General features: G+C 42.2%; 1 protein-coding gene across 1 annotated transcript in view; it reads right to left on the bottom strand.

Moving 5' to 3' along the window:
- Nucleotides 1-7,463: 7,463 nt before the first annotated feature.
- Nucleotides 7,464-23,253, bottom strand: part of SH3BGRL (SH3 domain binding glutamate rich protein like) — a 61,433-nt gene continuing 45,643 nt past the window's right edge. The window contains exons 2-4 of the mRNA XM_030209335.1: nucleotides 20,475-20,660; nucleotides 18,367-18,447; nucleotides 7,464-8,113 (exon numbers count right to left, since the gene is read on the bottom strand). Coding sequence (XP_030065195.1) covers nucleotides 8,087-8,113; nucleotides 18,367-18,447; nucleotides 20,475-20,660 — 294 coding nt within the window. The 3' untranslated portion in view covers nucleotides 7,464-8,086. The remainder of the gene's footprint in view (nucleotides 8,114-18,366; nucleotides 18,448-20,474; nucleotides 20,661-23,253) is intronic.

Below are 23,253 nucleotides of genomic sequence, written 5' to 3'. Positions count from 1 at the left end.
ACATCAGTATGAGGTGCTGTTTTTCAGCCTGACATTTAGTAGAAAATGGAAGAAAATCATCTTACTGCATTGAACAAAGCCGTATATGAAGTAATAAATCCAATCCAATTTCCTCATACTACTCAGACTACTGGGGCTTCAGAGAGTATTATTGCACTGTACATGATAATCAAAATCTCAAATATAAAAATGGGAAAAAAACCTTGCAAGAAATAGTTACCAAACAAACAACACAGATTGCAAAGGTTACAAAGTGCTGATCTTTAATGCCCAATACTTAAAAAAAAAAAAAAAAAAAAAAAAAGAAGAAGAACTCAGTCATCCACATCTATATAAATTTGCTGACTGTAGGACTTGAAACTTTTCTTTTCATTGGTCATACAAACCTTCCCAAAATTTAATTTAATTTTAAGTAGTGGGCATTAAAGATCAGCACTTTGAGGCATATTTTCTAAGCACTTAGACTTCCAAAGTTACGTGGAGGGGCATTTTCGATATGACATCTAAGAAAGACTTTGGACGTTTTGCAAAAAAAAAAACAAACAAAAAAAAAAACATCCAAAATCTGAATAGGAAAGGTCATTTTCAAAAAAGAAAAACGTCCAAATGCAGATTTATGGTACTTTTTGGACATTTTTCTCTTTTGAAAATGAGCCCAATAGTAACCTATGGAACTTTGTAAATCTAAGTGAGTTGAAAATACACCTCTTTGTAACCTTGCAATATATACTGGTTGTAGATAATCAAAATATTATACATTCCATTCAAATAATTTAATCAAATGTACTGTCTATGGCTAAATGTGTATCAAAAGGAGTTTTCCTGTGAAGTCTGCTAAGAGACCAACAGAGGGGGGTGTTAATGAACCAAAAACAAAACATTTAATTAATTTCAGTCTACTGACTGGATTTCCATCCTGAATTCAATCAACTACATGTGCTATTATTTTAAGATTTGTGCTTTAAAAGAAGTCACAAAATAAGACGAATACAACCACTTTCATATCTACAGAAATTTTATTTGTACAGTGACCACCACTGTGGCCTGAAACAGCATAGAAAATAAACATGAAATGCAGACATGCCAATCATAAGGCAGGCCTTAGGAGCTCATTTGCATAAAGTGTTCTATAATATTCTACAGCCATGTTCTTATAAGACATTATATTTAAAAATGTAAATTACATGAAACAGGAATTAAGTCAGAAAATCTGAACAATGGCAGTAAAAAGAAAAAAATATAAACAAGACAAGGGTGTATACATTTCTAAGGACACTGTAAAGGCACATCAGAAGGAATCTGGGGGAATGACAATGGTTTTATCTGTAATTAAACATGAAATATCAAAGTAAGAATGAGACTTACTAAAGCAAGAAGTGAAAGAGAATGTACAGAGAAACCACAAAAGTTAGTTAAGAACTGTGCTCTGTTTAATTTTAAAGTAAGAAAAAACTATGAATCTCACCTACATGATCACCACTTGTAGAAAGTGAGAAACTATTGGTATTTGGTGCTTGTGCATTGTGTGGAAGTCTTGGAATGGTTTTAAAGCAGGGTCAAAAACACAACACAAACAGGAAGAAACCTCTAAACAAATCCAACAGGAACCAAGGAGAAATAGAGAATGACACAAATGACAACCAACCAGGGAGGTGAATCTTAAAAGTTCTTTAATGAAAGCACCAGAGTGTGGACCCAACACAGGCCGTGTTTCGGCGGATGCAACCGCTTGCCCTGAGGGATCACAATCGAAACTCAAGTAGCTGAAGCGGTAACAACCCCTGGTGCAACACAGTGTACCAACACTGTAAGCCAGCTGTACAGTGTTTGAAAAGTGCGAGCAAAAAGCGCCGCCACAAGCCCAGGGGACAGGTTACTAACTGCTTCAGCTACTAGAGTTCTGACTGTGACCCCCTGAGGGAAGGCGGTTACATTCACCAAAACATGGCCCGTGTCAGGTCCTCATTCTGGATTCACCTCCCTGGTTGCTCATCATTTGTGTCATCTTCTACTTCTCCTTGGTTCATGATGGTTTTAAAGCAGCCAGTTCATTTTCATTGACACTCTGCATCTGTTAAAAAGGCCTACCTTTTGTTAGTTAAAGTCTCTCTCCTTTACCTTAGCCTCATTTCCTCCTGAACAGAAAAAGAAGAGACTGGAAGCCGCTGGACAGAAGGTAATCAGGCAGAAAATTCTCATTTCATTTTTCGCTTGTGTAATTTTGTATCTTTGGGTAAATAGCTCTAACTACATAATAAATGACCCCTTTAGTGTGCACTAACAATTAACTCATGCTAACACTGTTAATGCATGTTTACAACAGGGCCCTGTGGTGAATAGTGTGTGTGTTATTAGCATTACTCCATGTTTTGTTAATAAATGACCCCACTAAATGAAGTAGTGTGTCCTATTACAAAATTAAATCATAAAAAAATGCACATCCCTTTGTGTCTGAAAGTCTCCTGTAAGCCCTTCACTGTTGCAGCTGGCTGAATGTTAACCTGGTTGGAGATGGTGAGCAGTGCTGCACAACATTAAGAACATGAAATATTTCTCAGAATTCAGTGCTTTTCAGATTCCAGCTTCTCTTCCTCCTCCCCCATTTTATATTTCTCTTTTGCAAAAGGGGGCGACTTGGGCTGCCAAGATGGCTGCACTTTTCATAACAGGTTGAACCACTCCATGGTTTTACCCCATTAGATATGGGAACATCCAGACCTGTTTTTCCTAGGGAAAACAGAACTATAAATCCACACCGTGAAATGGGATAAAACTAGGACTAATGAACCTGTCCTCCATGAGCAAATAGAGTCAGTGGGCACAAATAGAGTCAGCCCCAATGGGCAACAAAAGAATAATCAGGTACTATAATACACAAAAGCATGAAGGATTTAAAAAAATATATATATAAAGGGTTCTTTTTCATATATTTTGCTTGCATGTTCAGGGGTCCTTTTACTAACCTGCATAAGCGTCTATGCGCGCCAAACACGCGCCAAAATGGAGATACCGCCCGGCTCTTGTGGTAATTTCATTTTTGGCATGCGTCCAATATACACGTCAAAAACATTTCTTTATTTTTGGAGGTACGTATTGGGCACGTGCCAAGTGGCATTTGACACGCATAGGTCATTACCGCCCAGTTACCATGTGACACTTTACCGCTACGTCAATGGCTGGCGGTAAGATCTCAGACCCAAAATGGATGTGCAGCAATTTTCATTTTGCCACACGTCCATTTTCGGGAAAAAAAAATTTTTAAAGGCATTTTTTTTACAGGTGAGCTTAAAAATGATTCTGTGCTCGCCCAAAACACACGTCTACACTACCGCGGGCCATTTTTCAGCGTGCCTTTTAAAAGGGCCCCTCAATTTGTTAAGGGCTTCTTTTACAAAGCCGTGCAAGCGACTCCCGTGTGGGAAATGCGACAAAGCCCATTCAATTCCCATAGGCTTTGTCGCATTTGCCATGCCAGAATCGCTAGTACAGCTTTGTACAAGGAGCCCTAAGTCTTTTGCCACAGAAGTCACATACTGAAAGACAAAGGGGTCTGATTAAGCAAGTGTTTCTTCTCATGCTAAAAAAATGAGAAGTACTCGATTAGCAGGAGATCCAAAGCTTCTGAATTGGCTTGACTCAGTGAATACCACAATTGCAGAGGCTTGAGTTTCATACTGAGTCAGTAGACATTCTACCATGTAGCAACAAAATGCATCCACATCCAGTACGTGCTGCATATAGCAATAAAATAAAAGCTTCAAACCAGTGGCGTACCAAGGGGGGGGGGGGGTGCCGCATGCCTGTCCGCTACGTTCGTTCTGTGCTCCCTCTGCCCCAGAACAGGTTACTTCCTGTTCCGGGGCAGAGGGAGCATGGAAACGAACGAAGCGGACAGACGCGCGGCACCCCCCCCCCCCCCAGTGGCGTGCACCCGGGGGGGAGGTTCTTTAGCCGGGGGGGGTCGCCCCGGGTGTCAGCCCCCCTAGGAACGCCACTGCTTCAAACAACAACCAAAATCAAATATTTGTACCATCCGTTAGACTGAAAAAGCAGCCTATTAGAATCTAAAAACAATTATCTACATTTTTGTGAAATTCAAATTTTCAGTCAAGAAAGGAAAGACAAGAATTCTCCCTCCTGAGTTAGGAATGCAAGTTGCTTGCTATAAAGATCAGAGCAAAAGAAGAACTTTCATTAGTATGAATCAATCTGAAAATGTGAAAGCAGAAATCTCCCTGTATATATCTCAAGGATGCATTCTCATATTCCAATCAAATGGACAACGGTCTTTCCTTAGGGCAATGCAAGTAGGAGACAATGGCAACGATCCTGTGTATAAGCAAAATCCTTGCAAAAATATAATCACACACACCCCTGTCCCTGAAGTCTAATCTTGAGAATTGGCAAGAAAGACAAAAATGTTATCTTGTTTTGGTTGTCGGCATTAAAATTATAAATGACAAAGTATACCAAAGTTATCACTGAGGAGAACAGTAGGTCCAAGAGTGCTAAGAGATGCTTCTGAATCAGTGTACATGAGGAGACAAACACTTAGCATATCTGACCTCATATACTGCAGCAATTAGCTCTGCAGTCCTATAATAAATGTTGCAAAGTGCTTTACATTTGACCCTGGGATTTTATGCCCTTTCACAGCCTTATAGGTATAAATAAAAATTAAGAGAATTATGTGACAGACTTCTCAGCCAACAGTTGCTCACAGTGGACAGAGAATGAATAGGAATGAAATGCGTATTGTCAAGTACTGTTTTCCCTGCAAAATACTTGAGCTTAGGAATGTACCTGGGCCTGTCTGATGGCTCAGCAGCAGTGCTATACATTGCCTGCCAAAGGACCAGAATTTGATTCATGGACTTTGACATTTTTCCTTGGTCAGCTGGGAAGGAAGCATTCACAGTCCGTACCAGGGGTGTATCTGCAATGGGGCCACAGGGGCCTGGCCCCCGTAGATTTGCCCTTGGACCCCCCTACTGACGACCCTCTCAACCCCCCCTCCTCCCGCCGTCGCGCCTCACCTCCCTTTGCTGACGGGGGACCCCAACCCCCGCCAGCCAAAGTCTCCTTCCTTCGTTTGGGTTTGGTTTCTGATGTCCTGCACGCACATACAACGTGCAGGACGTCAGACTCACAAAAACAGAACTTGTTTCTGTGAGTCTGACGTCCTGCACATTGTGGGGACGTCAGAAACCAAACCCAAAGGAAGGAAGGAGACTTTGGCTGGCAGGGGTTGGGGTCCCCCGCCAGCAAAGGGAGGTGAGGCGCAACGGCAGAGTGAAAGCGGGGGGGGGGGGGGGGGGGGTTCAAAGTAGTTGGAGCCAGGTGATGGTGTTGTCGTCGTCGTCGGGCGGTGGTATCGTCATTGTCGCCAAGAGGGGAGATTTAAAGTAGTTGGAGGTGGTGGTGGTGTTGTTGTCTTCAGTGGGGGGGGGGGGGGGGTCAGCGGCGCCAGGGGGGGGGGCTAAAATGTGCCCCCTCACCTCGGCTCTGGCCCCCCCCTACCGTTAAAGTTCAGATACGCCCCTGGTCCGTACCAAAGGAGGACTCTGTCATCTCTAGCAGCCAGACTTGTGAATGCTCCATAAGGACCATGGTTGTGTACCCCTAGATGTGAATTATGCTTTAAGAAAAGGGATTATAGATTTATCTCACACCTTTTCAGTTAGATCAAGGTGAGTTACATTCAGGTACTGGAGGTATTTTTGGTTTATTTGCTATTAGGTATTTTCAATACCATCTTAACAAAATGAAAAACATAATATTTAAGGAAATGGAACTCCATTATCAAAAGGCCAGCAGAAAACTAGGTTAAAAGACAGAAACAGAACAAAGCAAATTATAATCAGATGCATACCCATGTTTCACTCAGCCATCCGCACAGGCTCACAATCTAACTTTATACCTGAGGCTATGGAAGGTTAATTGAGTTGTGGAGGATCACAAGCAGCTGTAGTGAGATCTGAATCTGGTTCTCAGTCCACTGTGCTAACTATAAAGCTACTCCTCCAGTTTAAAGAAAAGAGAGAGAAAAAAAACAAAAAAAAACTAGAGACAAAATACGTATTGTGAATGAAGGCTCATGGTGTCTGCTCCCCACCCTGCTTCTGACCAAGTTTGAATTATGAAAAGAAAAGAAAACCACCAGGTCAAAAATAATCAAGAAATACATACCAGTGCCTGCAGTTATTTTTGTTACATTTGTACCCTGTGCTTGCCCACTCATGGCAGGCTCAATGTGGCTTACATGGGGCAATGGAGGGTTAAGTGACTTGCCCAGAGTCACAAGGAGCTGCCTGTGCCTGAAGTGGGAATTGAACTCAGTTCCTCAGGACCAAAGTCCACCACTAGGCCACTCCTCCACTCCATACATGCTGATGCACTTTTAAATATAACCTCTCTCATATCATGAAAAATGTTTTTTTTTGCTTTTGCCTTCGCTCCCTGCTCTTGGGCACAGATCTGCAATACATTGGCACCATTTTCAAAAGTATGTTATGTATGTTATGTCTACAGGGAAAGTCCCTAATCCCTTATTTAATCTGTTTGGCTATCCTGAATAGATTTTAAACTTAGTCTCTTACACGTTTGTGTAGTCTTTTGGTGCTATAGAAATGAGTAGTAGTAGTAGTAGTAATAGAGGAAGAAGAAATAGAGCTTAATAATACACCTAATAAACAAAGTGGATAAGAAGCCTAAGAGCGAGGTAGGCCAAGAAGAAGTGAAACCAAGGTTCAAATCCTGTTTCTCCCACTGATGCTTCTTGTAACCTTGGGTGCTCCACCCTCACGTACAAACAGGGCCTTAGACTTTTTCCTCATTCTGGGTCAATGGGGGGGGGGGGGGGGGGGGGGACTCAGCAAATAAGGTGTTCAGACTAAGCCCCCCAGGAAGAGGGAACCACCTGCTGTGTCTGGATGTGACTCACTCTGACCTATCAATGAGAAGGTGTGAGCTAAACCCAAATAATACAAATGTGACAAGCTGTTGCTATAGTTCAAATAAAAACAGACACCTAAAGCTAGAAAGATATGTTTTTAGCAAATGAGTTTGCAACAGTACCCCTTATAAGGAAAAAGTGACTATAATACAGCAGCATATCCCTCTAAACCGGGTTCTCAGGACACACCCAACTAGTCTGGTTTTCAAGATATCCACAATGAATATGCATGAGATAAATTTGCATACAATGGGGGCAACGCATGCACATTTCTCTCATGTATATTCATTGTGGACACCCTGAAAACCTAACTGGCTGGGTGTGTCCAGAGGACTAGGTTGAGAAACCCAGCTCTAAACAAAGCAGTAAACTAAACGTGTGCTGGCATTTTCTTTTTTTATTAAAGGGTTAATGCTTCTCATGAGGACTAAACTGCAACTTAGCACACAAGCGTGAAGCAACTACACAGTGACTAATACCTTAACTGATTTTTTTGGGGGGGAGGAGGGGGGTGGAAATGTGCCACTTGGGTCACACAAATATGAAATCACATAGCAACAGCTGTTGTATTTATATAATTACATAATGCAACCTGTGTCACAGTACTAGAAGCTCAACCTTTGTAGTGCAGAAACATACTTTAGTGATCATATATCAAATCTACAATACACAGATGCCAATACTTTTCTGCAAAAGACCAGGAAAAGTCTGTCTAGTTCAATAAATGTTGAGGCAACTGAGGTACTAGTCCTAATTAATCTTTGTGCACTTCTCTTATTTAGTTACCATTTGGATTATTATTGTCTGGTTATTAGCAATGAAGTAATACTGCACAGAGCGGCTGCAAAACTATAACCAATCTCTTCTTGGTTCGTACTTTCAGAAGAATATTGGGTGTGTGTAGGGTGGGGGGGTTCCACAATTGTCCTCATTCCCGCCAATTCCAAATGCTCACAGTTCAACTGCAGGTCTGCGATTGTTCTCACTTCATGGGCTGTGAATGCAACATTGATTGCAGCTAGATCAAAAATTTGGTAAATTATTGTTTTTCTTACAGCAAAAGGCAAATTTGCTATTCCTATAAAGCTATGGCAATTCCCTTTACGCAGTGTTTTAGAAGGAAGTTGAAGTTCACGCATTCTGTTTTGCCAATGCCTCCTGCAACAAAAAATAAAAAGTAAAATTAGAATAAGTCCAATGGAGAGGCAGGAGAGAGTAGCCGTGGAGAGAGTGGAGGAGTAGCCGTGTGGTTAGTGTAGTGGGCTTTGATCCTGGGGAAGTGAGTTCAATTCCCACTGCAGCTCCTTGTGACTTTGGGCAAGTCACTTAACCCTCCATTGCCCCTGGTACAAAATAAGTACCTGAATATATGCAAACTGCTTTGAATGAAATTGCAAAAACCTCAGAAAGGCAGTATACCAAGTCCCATTTCCCTTCCCTTCCATATATTCAGGTATACTAGGTATTTCCCTGTCCCTGAAGGGCTTACAATCTGAGGGACCCTTCTGCTAAAGCTTAGCATGCATTAAATGCTGCACGTCCTATTTTATACCTATGGGCCACATGGCATACAGCGCATGCTAAGCTTTAGTAAAAAGGTCCCCATGTTTGTACTTGAGGCAATGGAGGGTCATGTCATTTGCCCAAGATCACAAGCAGCAGCAGCAGCAGCGAGATTTGAACCAGACTTCCCCGATTGTCAGCCAGTACTCTAACCTTTAGGCTGCTACTCCTCCACTCCAGGTTGGATGCATTATTTGGCAAAGGGCCCCCAGCGCAATCAGAATCGATACTGTGAAATAGCAACCCATTTAAATTGCATGTAAAGTCTTACCATTTAATCCTTTGAATACAAATGAGCCTCCTAGAGTCTCTGGGCCCTCGGGCACTGCCCGGTTGCCCAAATGGTCAGTCCGCCCCTGCGGTATATAATATGTAAACTGCTTTGCTTGTAGCTGCAGAAAGGTGGTATATCAAATCCCATCCCCTTTCATAAGTACATAAGTATTGCCACACTGGTATTCACCACAGGTCCATTAAGCCCAGTGTCCTGTTTCAAACAGTGGCCAAGCCAGGTAACAAATACCTGGCAAGATCCAGAAAAAAAGTTCAATACATTTTATGCTGCTTATCCCAGAAATAAGCAGTGGATTTTCCCCAAAGTCATTTTAATAATAATGGTCTATGGACTTTTCCTTTAGGAAGCCGCCCAAACCTTTTTTAAACCCCGCTAAGCTAACTGCCTTTACCACATTCTCTGGCAACGAATTCCAGAGTTTAATTAAACGTTGAGTGAAGAAACATTTACTACTTTGTAGCTTCATCGCATGCCCCCTACTACCCGTTCTACTCCACTCATTATTTTATAGACCTCTATCATATCTCCCCTCAGCTGTCTTTTCTCCAAGCTGAAGAACCCTAGCTGCTTCAGCCTTTCCTCATAGGGAAGTCGTCCCATCCCCTTTATCATTTTCGTCACCCTTCTCTGTACCTTTTCTAATTCTACTATATTTTTTTGAGATACGGTGACCAGAATTGAACACAATATTCGAGGTGCAGTCGCACCATGGACCGATACAAAGGCATTATAACATCCTCCTTTTTGTTTTCCATTCCTTTCCTAATAATACCTAACATTCTATTTGCTTTCTTAGCCACTACAGCACAATGAGAAGAGGGTTTCAACGTATCATCAACGACGATGCCGAGATCCCTTTCTTGGTCAGTGACTCCTAATATGGGACCTTCCATTACGTAGCTATATTTCGTGTTCCTCTTTCCCACATGCATCACTTTGCACTTGCCCACATTAAACGCCATCTGCCATTTAGACACCCAGTCTTCCAGTCTCGTAAGGTCCTCTTGTAATTTTTCACAATCCTCTCACGATTTAACAACTTTGAATAACTTTGTGTGGTCAGCAAATTTAAATACCTCACTAGTTACTCCCATTTCTAGATCATTTATAAATATGTTAAAAAGCTGCGGTCCAAACTGAGTAAAGAGAACATCAAATTCTTGCATTCACTGGCAAAACACCTCTGTAAAATCATTACTTGGTCCACTCTTAAAAGTCCAATAAGTCTTCGATTTAGCATTTATAACTGAAATGGTTCCAACCTTTCAAAAGCTCAACTGGGCACATTATCTAATAAAACTCTGTGCTACAAGATCTGAGCTGTATATTCTTCAATATAGCTAAAAGAATCTACAGCCAAACCACCATCAGTCGCCTTTTCTTCTAATAAGGTTGAACCAGTCTCAAAATGAGATATCAATTTGCAGTCTCAATATGAGATAAAAAATATAAACCATACAAATCAAACTCACTGGTATTAATATAATTCAGTATACTCAGATAAGTTTTAAAGGTTTTGAACCACTGTAGTTATAATATAAATCCTGAAGTATTATATGATTGTTAAGAGTGGACTAATGAATGATGTTGAGAGCGTTTATTTGCCATTGGATGCAAGAATCTGACACTCTCCTCGATGGTCCTTATTCAAGTCTAGAGAAGTGCTTGGATTATAAATTTGCTGAATGATATTTATATGAGTATATTTGATTTGTAGGGAATTTGAATATCGCACTTCCAAATAATTATAGGACTGTTTCAAACATTGCATTTGTCCACTAAAGTGGTGGAAAGGGCAGTTTTTAGTCAATTAAGAGATTTTATGAATAAAAAGAATGAACACTCTCCCCTCGAGCCAATCAGGATTTCAGGAAAAGCACAGTTATCAAAAACAAGCCTGGTAGTGATTTTGAGTGAAGTGAAAGGATTCCTAGACGTGGTCCAGATTACAGTGATGGCAAGATTAGATCTCATATCGGCCTTTGATTTTAAATGATCAGAATTATTGTCACCTAATGAAGCTGGAATGTGAGGAAAGGTATTACAATGGTTAAAGTAATTTTTGACCAACTTGGTTTTATGCTGTCACCTTTAATCGGCTGATTGGGATTTATTAACTGCCTTTATAAAGAGAATCATCTAAGGCAGGATACGACAACTACAGCTTAATGTAAAACTTACAATTTTGTTAACAGCACAATAGTAAAATGACCAAACATAAGCATATGTACAATCAATGAGGCAAACTTAGAGACTGCAAACGGAATCCCAGTAATAGAACTAATGGTAGGGTATCAAAATTGGAGAAATTAGGTCTTTCCTGATCATTTTCTTTCCATTAGTCCTTCTCACTATCCCAGAACTTGTGGAATAGTTGTGTCCATTAATCAGCAGATGGAGATAAAGAACTGAAAATTGAGCCGATACATCTCTCTCTCTCTCTCTCTTGGCATCCAGCCCAGCTCCTCAGTATTTACATAGACAAGCAGTAAGGATAAACTCAGAATAAACACAACCACCTTAAACAACTCGCTAGCCAAACACTAACCAGACGGGAAAATATGTGTGGACTTCTCTCATCTCTGAACAACGTGTAGAGAACAAGAAATATGCTGAAAGCATCATGCAAGATGACAGTGGTTATTTGATTCATTACTCTACACCAACTAAACATCTCAGAAACTTCATGCAGGCCTCTGCAATAGTGGGAATGCCTAATGGAAAGAAAATTATCAGGTAAGACTTAATTTCTCCTTCCATTATTCAGCTTCCCACTATTCCAGAACCTGTGGGATATTTAAAAGCAATCCACAGAGTGGGTAGGATCCTGACGCCACCACCATGAGGACCGAAGCCCCAAAACTGGCTTCTGAGCGCACTGCAATCCACTGGAGACAGTAAGGTAGTCTCCACCCAGGATGTCGCTGTACACTTGTAGAATGAGCCCACAAGGCCTGAGGAGCCTGCTTCCCTGCAAGCAAATAAGTTAGTGTGACAGTCTCCTTCAACCATCTAGCAATTGTGGTCTTGGAAGCCATGAGGTCAAGCTTCTGCTTACCAAAAAGCACAAAGAGTCTGTCTGATTTGTGAAACTCATTCATGACTTCCAGATATCTAATAAGGACTCTGCACACATTGAGAAGCTTCAAAGAAAAACACTGAGCCTCTTCATCTTTTCTGTGAAAGAACGGAAGCTTCACAGATTGGTTGAGATGAAATGCTAATACCACTTTCGGAAGAAAGGAAGGAACCATGCGCAGGGAGACCTCCACCTCTGAAAAGTGGAGAAAGGGATCCCGACAAGAGAAAGCCTGAAGCTCCAAAATCCTAAACGCTGACCCAACAGCCAGCAAGAATGCTATGCTTAGCATCAGATCTTTCAAGAAGGCCTTCTGGAGTGGCTCAAAGGAGGCTTCTGAAGAGCCTGAAGGACTAAATTAAGGCTCCACTCTGGACACGGCTTACGAAAGGGAGGCTGCAAGCAGCCTGCTCCCAACATGAATCGACTGATATCTGGGTGAGCTGCAAGAGATGTCTTCTGTAGTTAGCCCCTGAAACAGGCCAAAGCCACAACCTGAACTTTTAGATAACCCCATGCCAATCCTTTCTGAAGGCCTGCCTGGAGACACACTAGGATGTGCACAATCTGAGCAGAGAAGGGAGAAAGTGCATGCTTTGCATAACAGCCCTCGAATGTCCTCCATACCCTCGCATACTGTAAGCAAACATGTGGACAATGGGGAGCCGGTTGATATTGTATATCTGGATTTTCAGAAGGCGTTTGACAAAGTGCCGCACGAAAGACTCCTGAAGAAATTGCAGAGTCATGGAATCGGAGGTAGGGTATTATTATGGATTAAGAACTGGTTGAAAGATAGGAAGCAGAGAGTAGGATTGCGTGGCCAGTATTCTCAGTGGAGGAGGCTAGTTAGTGGGGTCCCGCAGGGGTCTGTGCTGGGTCCGTTGCTTTTTAATGTATTTATAAATGACCTAGAGATGGGAATAACTAGTGAGGTAATTAAATTCGCCGATGACACAAAATTATTCAGGGTCGTCAAGTCACAGGAGGAATGTGAACAATTACAGGAGGACCTTGCGAGACTGGGAGAATGGGCGTGCAAGTGGCAGATGAAGTTCAATGTTGACAAGTGCAAAGTGATGCATGTGGGTAAGAGGAACCCGAATTATAGCTACGTCTTGCAAGGTTCCGCGTTAGGAGTTACGGATCAAGAAAGGGATCTGGGTGTCGTCGTCGATGATACGCTGAAACCTTCTGCTCAGTGTGCTGCTGCGGCTAGGAAAGCGAATAGAATGTTGGGTGTTATTAGGAAGGGTATGGAGTCCAGGTGTGCGGATGTTATAATGCCGTTGTATCGCTCCATGGTGCGACCGCACCTGGAGTATTGTGTTCAGTACTGGTCTCCGTATCTCAAAAAGATATAGTAGAATTGGAAAAGGTACAGCGAAGGGCGACGAAAATGATAGTGGGGATGGGACGACTTTCCTATGAAGAGAGGCTGAGAAGGCTAGGGCTTTTCAGCTTGGAGAAGAGACGGCTGAGGGGAGATATGATAGAAGTGTATAAAATAATGAGTGGAATGGATCGGGTGGATGTGAAGCGACTGTTCACGCTATCCAAAAATACTAGGACTAGAGGGCATGAGTTGAAGCTACAGTGTGGTAAATTTAAAATGAATCGGAGAAAAGTTTTCTTCACCCAACGTGTAATTAGACTCTGGAATTCGTTGCCGGAGAACGTGGTACGGGCGGTTAGCTTGACGGAGTTTAAAAAGGGGTTAGATAGATTCCTAAAGGACAAGTCCATAGACCGCTATTAAATGGACTTGGAAAAATTCCGCATTTTTAGGTATAACTTGTCTGGAATGTTTTTACGTTTGGGGAGCATGCCAGGTGCCCTTGACCTGGATTGGCCACTGTCGGTGACAGGATGCTGGGCTAGATGGACCTTTGGTCTTTCCCAGTATGGCACTACTTATGTACTTATGTACTTATGTAAGATCCGGCCCTCCTTCCAGGGTCTGCAGGATCTTGCCTCTGCCTTGGACACTCCGGCTACAAAACAGGATTCATGTCCCAACCTCCTAGCCCATTGTAGTCCACAAGGCAGGGCTTACAGAAATCAAACTCAAAAGAAAATCAGCAAGTTTCTTTATTTTCCTTCTGGGATTCACAGTCCAGCAGTTTCCAAAACAACAATAAAGCAGGCATCCAAAACACAATCCCCTTTGTTTATCCTCTCAGGGCACTAGCACAACAGGGGAAGAAAAACAACTCCACTCCCCTGCTTCCAGAACTCAGTTCGTTCCACCTTAAGCAGTCTACAGCCTGTACTATCCTTCTCCCCGTCCCCTTTGAAAAAGAGGAGAATGTCCGTGAAGGGCAAAAAAAAAAAAAAAAAAAAAAACACACATGAAAAAGAAAGAACCTGCTCCCGGTTTCTTCCTGGGGCTTTGGCAAACAGTCCCCAATGAACCACTTCTTCAGGCTTGAGCAAACACTTTCCCACAACCAGCTTCCTCCCGCTGTGAACAGTTCACACAGGGGGAGTCAATAATCCCTCTTCAAACAGCACCTTTAACACACAGTTCATAACAGCCTGAACTCGCTTTGGGGAGAAAAAAGGTCCCACCCTTTCTTGGGTCACTCTCTCAATACACTGACCCTCCTCCCTCATGACCCTTTCTCTTTCCCCTTGCAACCCAGCTGCCATACCACGAGTTCACCTGCTTTTTCAGCTTTTTTCCTAAGGAATGAGCCCAGGCTGTGAGGTCCATCGGCTCCTCTGGGTTCCCCTCTCTCTCCCTCTCCTCAGCCTCTTGCCATTCCATGGGTTCCTCATCCCACCCACTTTTCAGCTGTTCCTCGTTCACTTGATTACCCTCCAGGGGCCCCTCCCTTGCCTTGTCAGAGTTCTCCCCTGTGACCTGCTGGGGAAGGTAATCTCTGTACCAGGGCTTGCGCCGGGGCTGCTGGGTAGTGTAGTCTTTTTCTCTCCTCCATTTTTCAGGGGGCACTAACCTTTCTCTTCTCTCTCTCTGCGGAAGTAGTAAACGCAAGGCTCTGTTCTGTCTCCTTTTGCTCTTGAGCCTCCTCACTCCTTCCCCTTCCATCTGCTCCACCCCTTCACAATTCGCCATGAATGTAGAGCATTTCCAAGCTGAAGCATGATAGCAATGACCGAATCAGAATAAACTTTTTGTCTCAACAGAGCCCTTTCAACGGCTAAGCTGTACAAACAAAGGTGCATAGATCCTCCATGAGCACCAGATCTTGCTTCAGTAGGCAGTGTACCTTCAAAAGACAGAGAGGATCCCTATCCAGCAGTTGAATCAGGTCTGCAAATCATGGCCTCCGCAGCCAATCTGGGGCTATGAGAATTATTCAACCCCGGTGCAGTGTGACCCTTTTCAACATGTGGCCTACCACAGACCAAGGAGGGAAGACATACAGTAGATATGTCTCCGGCCTGGGCTGCAGTAAGGCATTGCTCCCCAATCAAGCCCAGTTCTGACAGCTGAAGAATTTGGGCACTTTGGCATTACTTTTTGTTGCTTCAAGTCCAGAAGCAAAAAACCCTGTTGGTTCACAATCAGCTGAAAACCCTGGCTGGATAGTTCCCATTCAACAAGGGTCCAAGGAGTGCCTGTTAAGATAGTTCACCTCCACATTCAAAGGACCCAGTGATGTGAACTGCCAACAAGAAGATCTTTCCTCCACTACCATTAGATGGCTGTGGGTCCCAACTTGCTTGTTGATTAAAACATCGCTGTCGCATTGTCGGAGAAAACTTGGATCAGGGCCCATCAGAAATTGAGCAAAGTCGCATAAGGTATTGCGCACTGCCCTGAGCGCAAAGTGATTTATCAACCACTGAAACTGTTGTTCCATCTAGGTGCCCTGTGACAGATGGAACTTGTAATGAACTTCCCAACCCGACTTGCTGGTGTCTGCTCTCACCACCTCCCATTGTGTTATCGGAAAAGGAGCTCTAACGGTCAAACTCCTGAGTATCAACCCCACTGCATACTCCGTCTGGCAACCAGCGTCCAAGGAAGATGAAGGTTGTACTTCTTTGACACTCAAAACCAGCAGCTGAGAAGAGACTCCTGTAATGGCCACATATGAGCCCTTGCCTATGGAACCACTTCCATCACTGCTATCATTGACCCTAGAACCTTGGTGTAGTCTCAGTCTGTGACGGAGATAGTTTGCTCTTCTGAAAATTGATCATCCAAACCAATGACTGCAGAAGACGAACTTTGCCCATCACTGCCACACTGTCCAAATAGGAAGATGCACAAAATGAGCCAGTCGTCAAGATATGGGTGAACTCTGATTCCCTGGTGCTGAAGGCCACTGCCACCACCACCACCACAACTACCATCACCATAAGCTTGGTAAACATTCTTGGAGCTGTGACGAGACTGAATGGCAAAGCCCTGAACTGAAAGTGACAGCCCAGAACCACAAAACGTAGAAACATCTAATGCGGCAGCCATATGAGTATATGTATGTCTCGAGATCGAGGGCGGTGAGAAATTCTCCTGTCCTTAGTGTTTCAATGTGAAAGCAGGACACTTGGAGGCAGTGGTTTAGACCTTTGAGATCTAAGACTGGACGAAAGGTGCCTTCTTTCTTTGGGACAATGAAGTAGACGGAGTATCTGCCTTATTCCTGTTCAGCCTGGGGAACCAAACAATGGCCTGGAGTGCCAGCAAGGAATCTACAGTGGCCTGTACCTCGACAGTTTTGGTTCCCTTTCGACAAGGAGACTTCAAGAAGAGAAGAGTGATCAGGCGGGATAAACTTGTAACAATATCTAGAACCCACTGGTCCAATGTGATTTTGGCCCAAATCTCCCAAAGCCCCTCAAGGCTGGAGGAAGAGAACAGTGGACCAGCCTCGCATCATTGTGAAGCTCAGGAGGCACCAGGTGCTCTAGCTGACTGAGAGGAGGACTTCCTGTCTGAAAGCGAGACTTCTGACCATATTGCTAATGACCAGGCCAATACCATCTGCTGTCTCAAAACTGAGATTGAGACCCCACTGAAGATGGGCCCCAACAAAATGGCATCTGTTCCCATGCTCTCCTACTCAAACTGCACACCGGCCCTGTTGGACAGCCCACAGTCCCCGGCATGTTCGGATGCTGCGCCAAATCTGAAGACATGCTGCTGCTGACTGTTTCCCCCCCCCCCCCAAGTTCCACGGGATTCCCAGCTTGCTAGCACTGCAACACCCTGAAACCAGCCAGTGAGTCTCACAGTGGGAAAACCATTTAACTGCCTCCATGGGGTCCCATTCACACTGACTGGCACAAGCACAAGCACAGCACAACACAGTCCCACGTGGTGAGTCAGGATCCATCTCCCAACACCAAGTAGAACTTGCAGCTCTCCAAATGGTTCAGATTCAAACTTTAGTCAGACTTACCATTGCCGACTGCTCCCCACAAGTCACAGTCTCCACAAGTCTCACCCCAGATGAGAAAAATCAGAACTGATACTCTGTCCTACACTCTCCAGTAAATCACTTTCTTTCTCCTTTTTTTTTTTTTAAGGTTGTTGTGCTGGAAAAAGAGAGTTCCACAGGAAACAGGGAAGAGGTAAAGGGAGGGAAGAAGTACATTCACAGGGCACCAGCAAATCACTCAGAACCAGAGGCTGAAAAGTGTGTCCATCCACCTGCTAGACATAGAAAACACTGAAGAACTGGGCTGGATGCCAAGAGAGATATATCTGAGCTGTATTTTCAGTTCTCTATCTCCACCTGCTGGTTGATGGACACAACTATCCCACAGGTTCTGGAATAGTGAGAAGCTACATAATGGAAATGCATATTTAAACAGCACTGTACAACAATCATAACAGAACTATGATAAATAGCAGCAGAATATGAATACCACCATAATAGGCAGCACAATACAATGAAACATCTTAACAGGCACACACATTATAACATTCAAATAACAGATATTTCATTGTATTGTATGAATAGAAAGCATCATATCTTACTATGTAGCCGAGGGAGCAAGCGCAGTTGAGATACATAGATGGGACAAGATGGGTCGTACAAAGTCACTGAGATAAACAGAAGGGTGACTAAACTGAAGAGTATCCTTTAGATCACAACAGCAGTTATATTGTGTTTTTTTTGTCTTGAGATGTATAAGTACAATCAGGTCTTATTTGGATAGAGTAGCAACAGTTACAAGAGCATGGACCAATACAAGTGATTGTATAGATTACTGCAATTCTTAACCTCTTAATAATAAAGTGGCTATTTTATTAACTGTCAAAGCCATGAGCTCCATAAAGTTTACAATAAAAATGAGTAGCTAAGCACATTTAAAAAATAAAAATCCCACTCATTCTAGTGATACAATAAAAAATATATATAACAATGTACATCTATTGAAAACATAATTAGCAAACCACCAGGTTTTCAATAGTTTCCAGAATCTAGGGTAATCTTGCTCACTATAAATCAACACATACAAAAACATGTATTTAAAAGGTATCTAGAAAAATACCTTTGAACCAGGGGGAGCTGTAATTCCTAAAAATGCATAAACTGCATTGTTTTCTCTGGCCTCAAAGAAAGCATCATAATCCTGGAAGAGAAAAAGGACAAGAAAGAAAGAATTATAAACCGCACAGAGCAATTAAAAACAACAAAAAACGTTAGAAACCTTTACCAGAAATTTGCTCCTCTTTCTGGCAGACTGAAAGGTTCCTAGTCACATTTCATTAAAGTAATGTTTCTCAGGATCTTGCTTTCTCGGCAATTAGGTTGTGCATTCAACTTGCATACAGACATTCAGGCATAGGCGCTCGGTGGCCCAACTGTTTGGGGAGGCTAAAGGGGGCGGGGTTAGGGGTGGAGCTTAATTCCATAATTGTCTGATAACACACAGAAAAAATAAATAAAAATAAAAGTCACAATTAATACCTTTTATTAAATTTAGATATTAGATATGTATCATATGACAAAAAAAGTGGTTGCTCAAAGCATATACTAACCACAATCGCTCAACTGCAAAACATTATGCATAACTTTGTGCAAAAACACACTCAGAACCTTACTGTACCATAAATATTACACTGGGCAGAACCTAATACACCAATATACCACCCATATGGAAAATAAAGACCATCAACAATATGAAACAAGGATCATAATATCACAATTCTCATGTAGAGCCACAAAACATCCTAATTCATGTTTAATGTGGGATAAAATGCCATACATAAGTAAATAAATATAAACTTTTAATGTTGAGCACCTGATTCTCAAAGTGGACATATTCCAAACACTATAATGAAAATAAAATGATCTTTTCTACCTTTGTTTGGTGACTTTGTTTTTCTGATCATTCTGGCCCTGCCAACCCCCCTGCTCTGCTCTCCCAGCAGTAAGATGATCAAATTACAACTGGTTATACACAAGGCTAGAGACGGCTTTCACTGCAGTTGCTGCTATCCCAGAGCAGCAGGACTGGAGAACTACTACTAATACTATTTAGCATTTCTATAGAAACAGCTGATCCATCCTGCTGTGGCTGGGGAGGCATAGCCTCCCCAAGCCTCTTATACTGGGTGCCTATGCATTCAGGGGACCAGGGCAGAAACTGGGGAGGGTGCCCTAAAGCTGATCTTCAGCCTATGCCTTCTTCAGCTTGAGGTAGGTTTGGGGGCTCCCTGTAGTCTGGGGGCCCAGAGCAGTTGCCCTGCTTGTACAGACGGATCACAAAATATATACAGGGAAAGAAGCCAGAGATTGCTGAAGTCACCATATTGTACTCTATCACTTTACCTACCTAACCATATGGAACAGAATATAACCTTGTCCCTCCACCCCCCCTCCCCCAACAAAAAACAACAACTCTACTTATAGTATACATTTTGTAGAAACTTTTTACCATTAACTTCTAAAATTCCCAATTTCTGGAAGCTTACTTTCAAGGACTATTTACATTGCATCTACCTAAGGAAGGAGCTACATTACGCTGAATATAGCACAAATGGGGGGCTTCTCAAGTCTGGACTGACCTGGGTAACCCTGAAGCCAGTTAGGCCATGAATATGCATTAGATAATTTGCACACACTGGAGACTTAGTGGGGGAAGTTATTAATGTGGGCTACTATTGTCAAGTTATTTTACCACAAGTACTTGGTCCCATTTTATGAAATGAGACCTGTGCTAAAATAATCCAACTTAACAGTATCCCACCTTGATAACTTCCCCCTTCAGTCTATATAAATGTCTCTTATAGGTATTCTGAAAACCAAGGACTGTGGGATTGCCAAAACAGGTTTGGGAAGGCCTGGTGTAAACCCTGCAACAGGCAGAGTACCCTAAAAAGATCAGATAGCACCAGTATAGCACCTTCTCCTAGCCATTCAAAAGAATGCCTCCTTCAAAACACAACACTAGGACAATTCTACAAGTAACTTGCTATGCAGTAAAAATCATCTCCAAAGTTACAAGTCTATGCTAAAGATATCTAAAATTATTTTTCTAGAGCACAAACTTGCACAAATCTATGTTCCATTCTAAATTCTAGCCACTATAAACGTAAACAGCAGCTGTGCATTAATTCACTACAAAGTAGCAGTGGTGAGACCTTCAGAACTTACCCCGCAGTACTGACTATCATTAAAGATCTGAGGGGGCAAAGGATTTCCACTGGTGGGCCTGCTGTTCTCTGGAACGTTCTCTCTCATCCATTTTCGGTTCTCTTCATTGGCTGCAATATCTTTCTCTTCATATTCAATATTAACGGCATCAAAAAAGCCCAAAATATCTTGTTGTCTCTTTTTAATCTGGGAAAAAAAAAAGTAAGAAAATGAGTGTCATTAGATTTTCAAACTGAAGGGTTTAGGTTTTAAAAAGTTTTAGTTCTGCCTTGTGCAGGGGTGAAACACGGCAGTGGTGGAAACAGGGGCAGTAAGGTTGCAAAGCTTCCCTGGCTGTTTGCTGCCCATTGATCATCAGAGCTGGTTAGGAAGGAAAAGTAACAGTGGAACCTGTCCAGTAACCTGCTGAATTCCTCATCACAAAGGTCCAGTCTCAGAAAAGTCATTTCTAGGCTTTGCTATGTGAATTTAGCTTCACATACAGCCCACATCATCTTCACAAAAAATAATTTTATTAAATGTTAAGTGTAAGATGAGAATATTTTATTTCCTTAATTACTCTGACAAAAAAATAGATGCAATTCATCTTGTATTGTAAGTCTTCTTCAGTGACAGACACATTTCTGACCTTGGAAGGTCCTTGAAGATGAAATTATAGGACCAAGTGAACATTTGGAAGTGTTATAAACTCATGAGTACCACCAGGAACTGGAAAATGTATCCATCCTCACACCATTCAATATTTTGTTTCTGGAAAAGTATTTTTATTCTACTCTTTTTTTCCCCCCCTTAACCTTGAGCTTCTCCCCTAAGAACTATGGTCTCCCTAAACCTATCTCCATGGGTACAAGCTGAACAGGGCCTGGTTTCACTTCCATTGCATGTATCAAGATATAGTTTTGATTTGACTACCAAAATCCCTAAGAAAAGCAAAACTCCATGCATGCAATGAGGGAAAACCTGTACTCAGCCCATCTCCCAGGACACAGAGCTATATGGTCACTAAAGACTTGGTTTTAACTATGGTACAGTTTATGCCTTTAAACCTTTTAGATCCAGGTACAGGAAAAGGAAAATGTTTCTTCTAGTTTAATAATTTAATATACCACCTTTAAGTAATCTAACTTAAATTATATAATGAATCATACAATTTTTGTTACAAACACTACTGACTAAGAAGGTGATGCACTGAACTCCGGCGCTGTAGAGAACAACACCAGAAAACATTGTTTGGAACACAGATTTCAATTTAGCAACCGATACTCAACCCTAATAGCAATGCAAATTATATGCTCGCTGTTAGTGTTAAGCATTGGTTGGTAAAGGGGTCATAACATTCCTGGCACATGCCCACAAGAGCTATGCAGTAGGCACAGCTCTTGTGTACAAGTCCAGTGAATTCGGGGAGGGGGGGAGGAGGGGAGGAGCAGAAGGAACAATTTTGATATCCATGCTGTGCTAGGCCTACATTGCCTGGGGCGATCTTGCTGTCTTACTGGGGACTGGGATCTCGGCTGGGGGAGAGCAGCGGCTGCATTGCTTAGTTTAGGGATTAGCGGTCTCCAGGAGCACGTTCAGGCAGCAGAAATGGTGCGGGGAGTTGGAAGCTTCCGGAGGTGGAAGCGTGGCTACAAAAGTTCACCCTGCCTTAATGATTAAAACCTACCGATAGCTCTGGAGCTCTCAGTAGATTTTAGTCGCTAGGACAGGGGATTTCCGTGCGCCATTTCTCTGAACATTGCATGGAACTGCTAATGAGCTCATTATAATACTAGCAAGCTCATTAGCATAGGACTTTTGATTACTAATTCCGCACATATTAAAGCAGTGGCCGAAAGCCTCTGTGCATTAGCCACTGCAATAATGTTGGTTTTAGCTAGTCTAAATGAAGTCTAAATGAAACGTTGCAAGCAGTCTCATTTTCTTTGAACGTCATTATTTAGCAGTTAAGAGAAACTTGTCTCTGGATGCATTTTTACCAACATGTACTTAGCTGAAAATGTATAAAATGTTGCCCTAATTTTACGTGCAAATTTCCCAATAGCTGTCATGTCCGATTTTTTTCTTTCCAATCCTATTGAAATCATTTTTTTTTGTTTGTTTTGGGACCAGATAGATCTGAGGCCCCAAATCAGTCCAAAAATAACCTAAATTATTTATTCACGCAGTAAGTTGTAATATTCTGCCAAATTCAACATAGAAGTATTGCTTGAGAAAACTGCTTAAAAATCTTGTGTCCTATCAACATTTTGAGATGAATCAAGTAATGTTAAATAAAAACTTTGCAGAGGCATAAAAACTTTATTCATGGCACAATATAGCAGCAAAATTGGCAAAGACAATGGAACAATAACAGCCTATTTATAGATACATTGACCTGAACGTTTTGTTCACAGTATACATTAGCAGTGTCTGGGTAACTGTATTGTCTTCAAAGTAGGATTCCATTAACATGCTGTCCAGGAATCTACCATATCTTTTCATCTTGGGCAATGCATGAAATGTGCAACCTCAGTTGATGAATGAAACTGAATAAGGCATCACATTTTTCCATTGACATTTCACATACATTTCCAACCCACCAGTGATTATCATATATGCAAGCAACATACTGGCCAGGCTGAAGATTGGGAACCACTGAGTTAAGCAAACCTGGTCCTGGAGGAACCCTAGTCAGATTTTCAGGATATCCACAATGAATATTCATGAGAGAGATCTGCATGCCTTGGAGGCAGTGCATGCAAATATTTCTCATGAATATTCATTGTGGATATCTTGA

The sequence above is a fragment of the Microcaecilia unicolor genome, chromosome 7 (assembly GCF_901765095.1).
Source record: "Microcaecilia unicolor chromosome 7, aMicUni1.1, whole genome shotgun sequence".
In the NCBI taxonomy this organism is placed as follows: Eukaryota; Metazoa; Chordata; class Amphibia; order Gymnophiona; family Siphonopidae; genus Microcaecilia; species Microcaecilia unicolor.
Note: the sequence above shows the minus strand (reverse complement) of the source record. Positions and strands in the feature narration are given on the sequence as shown.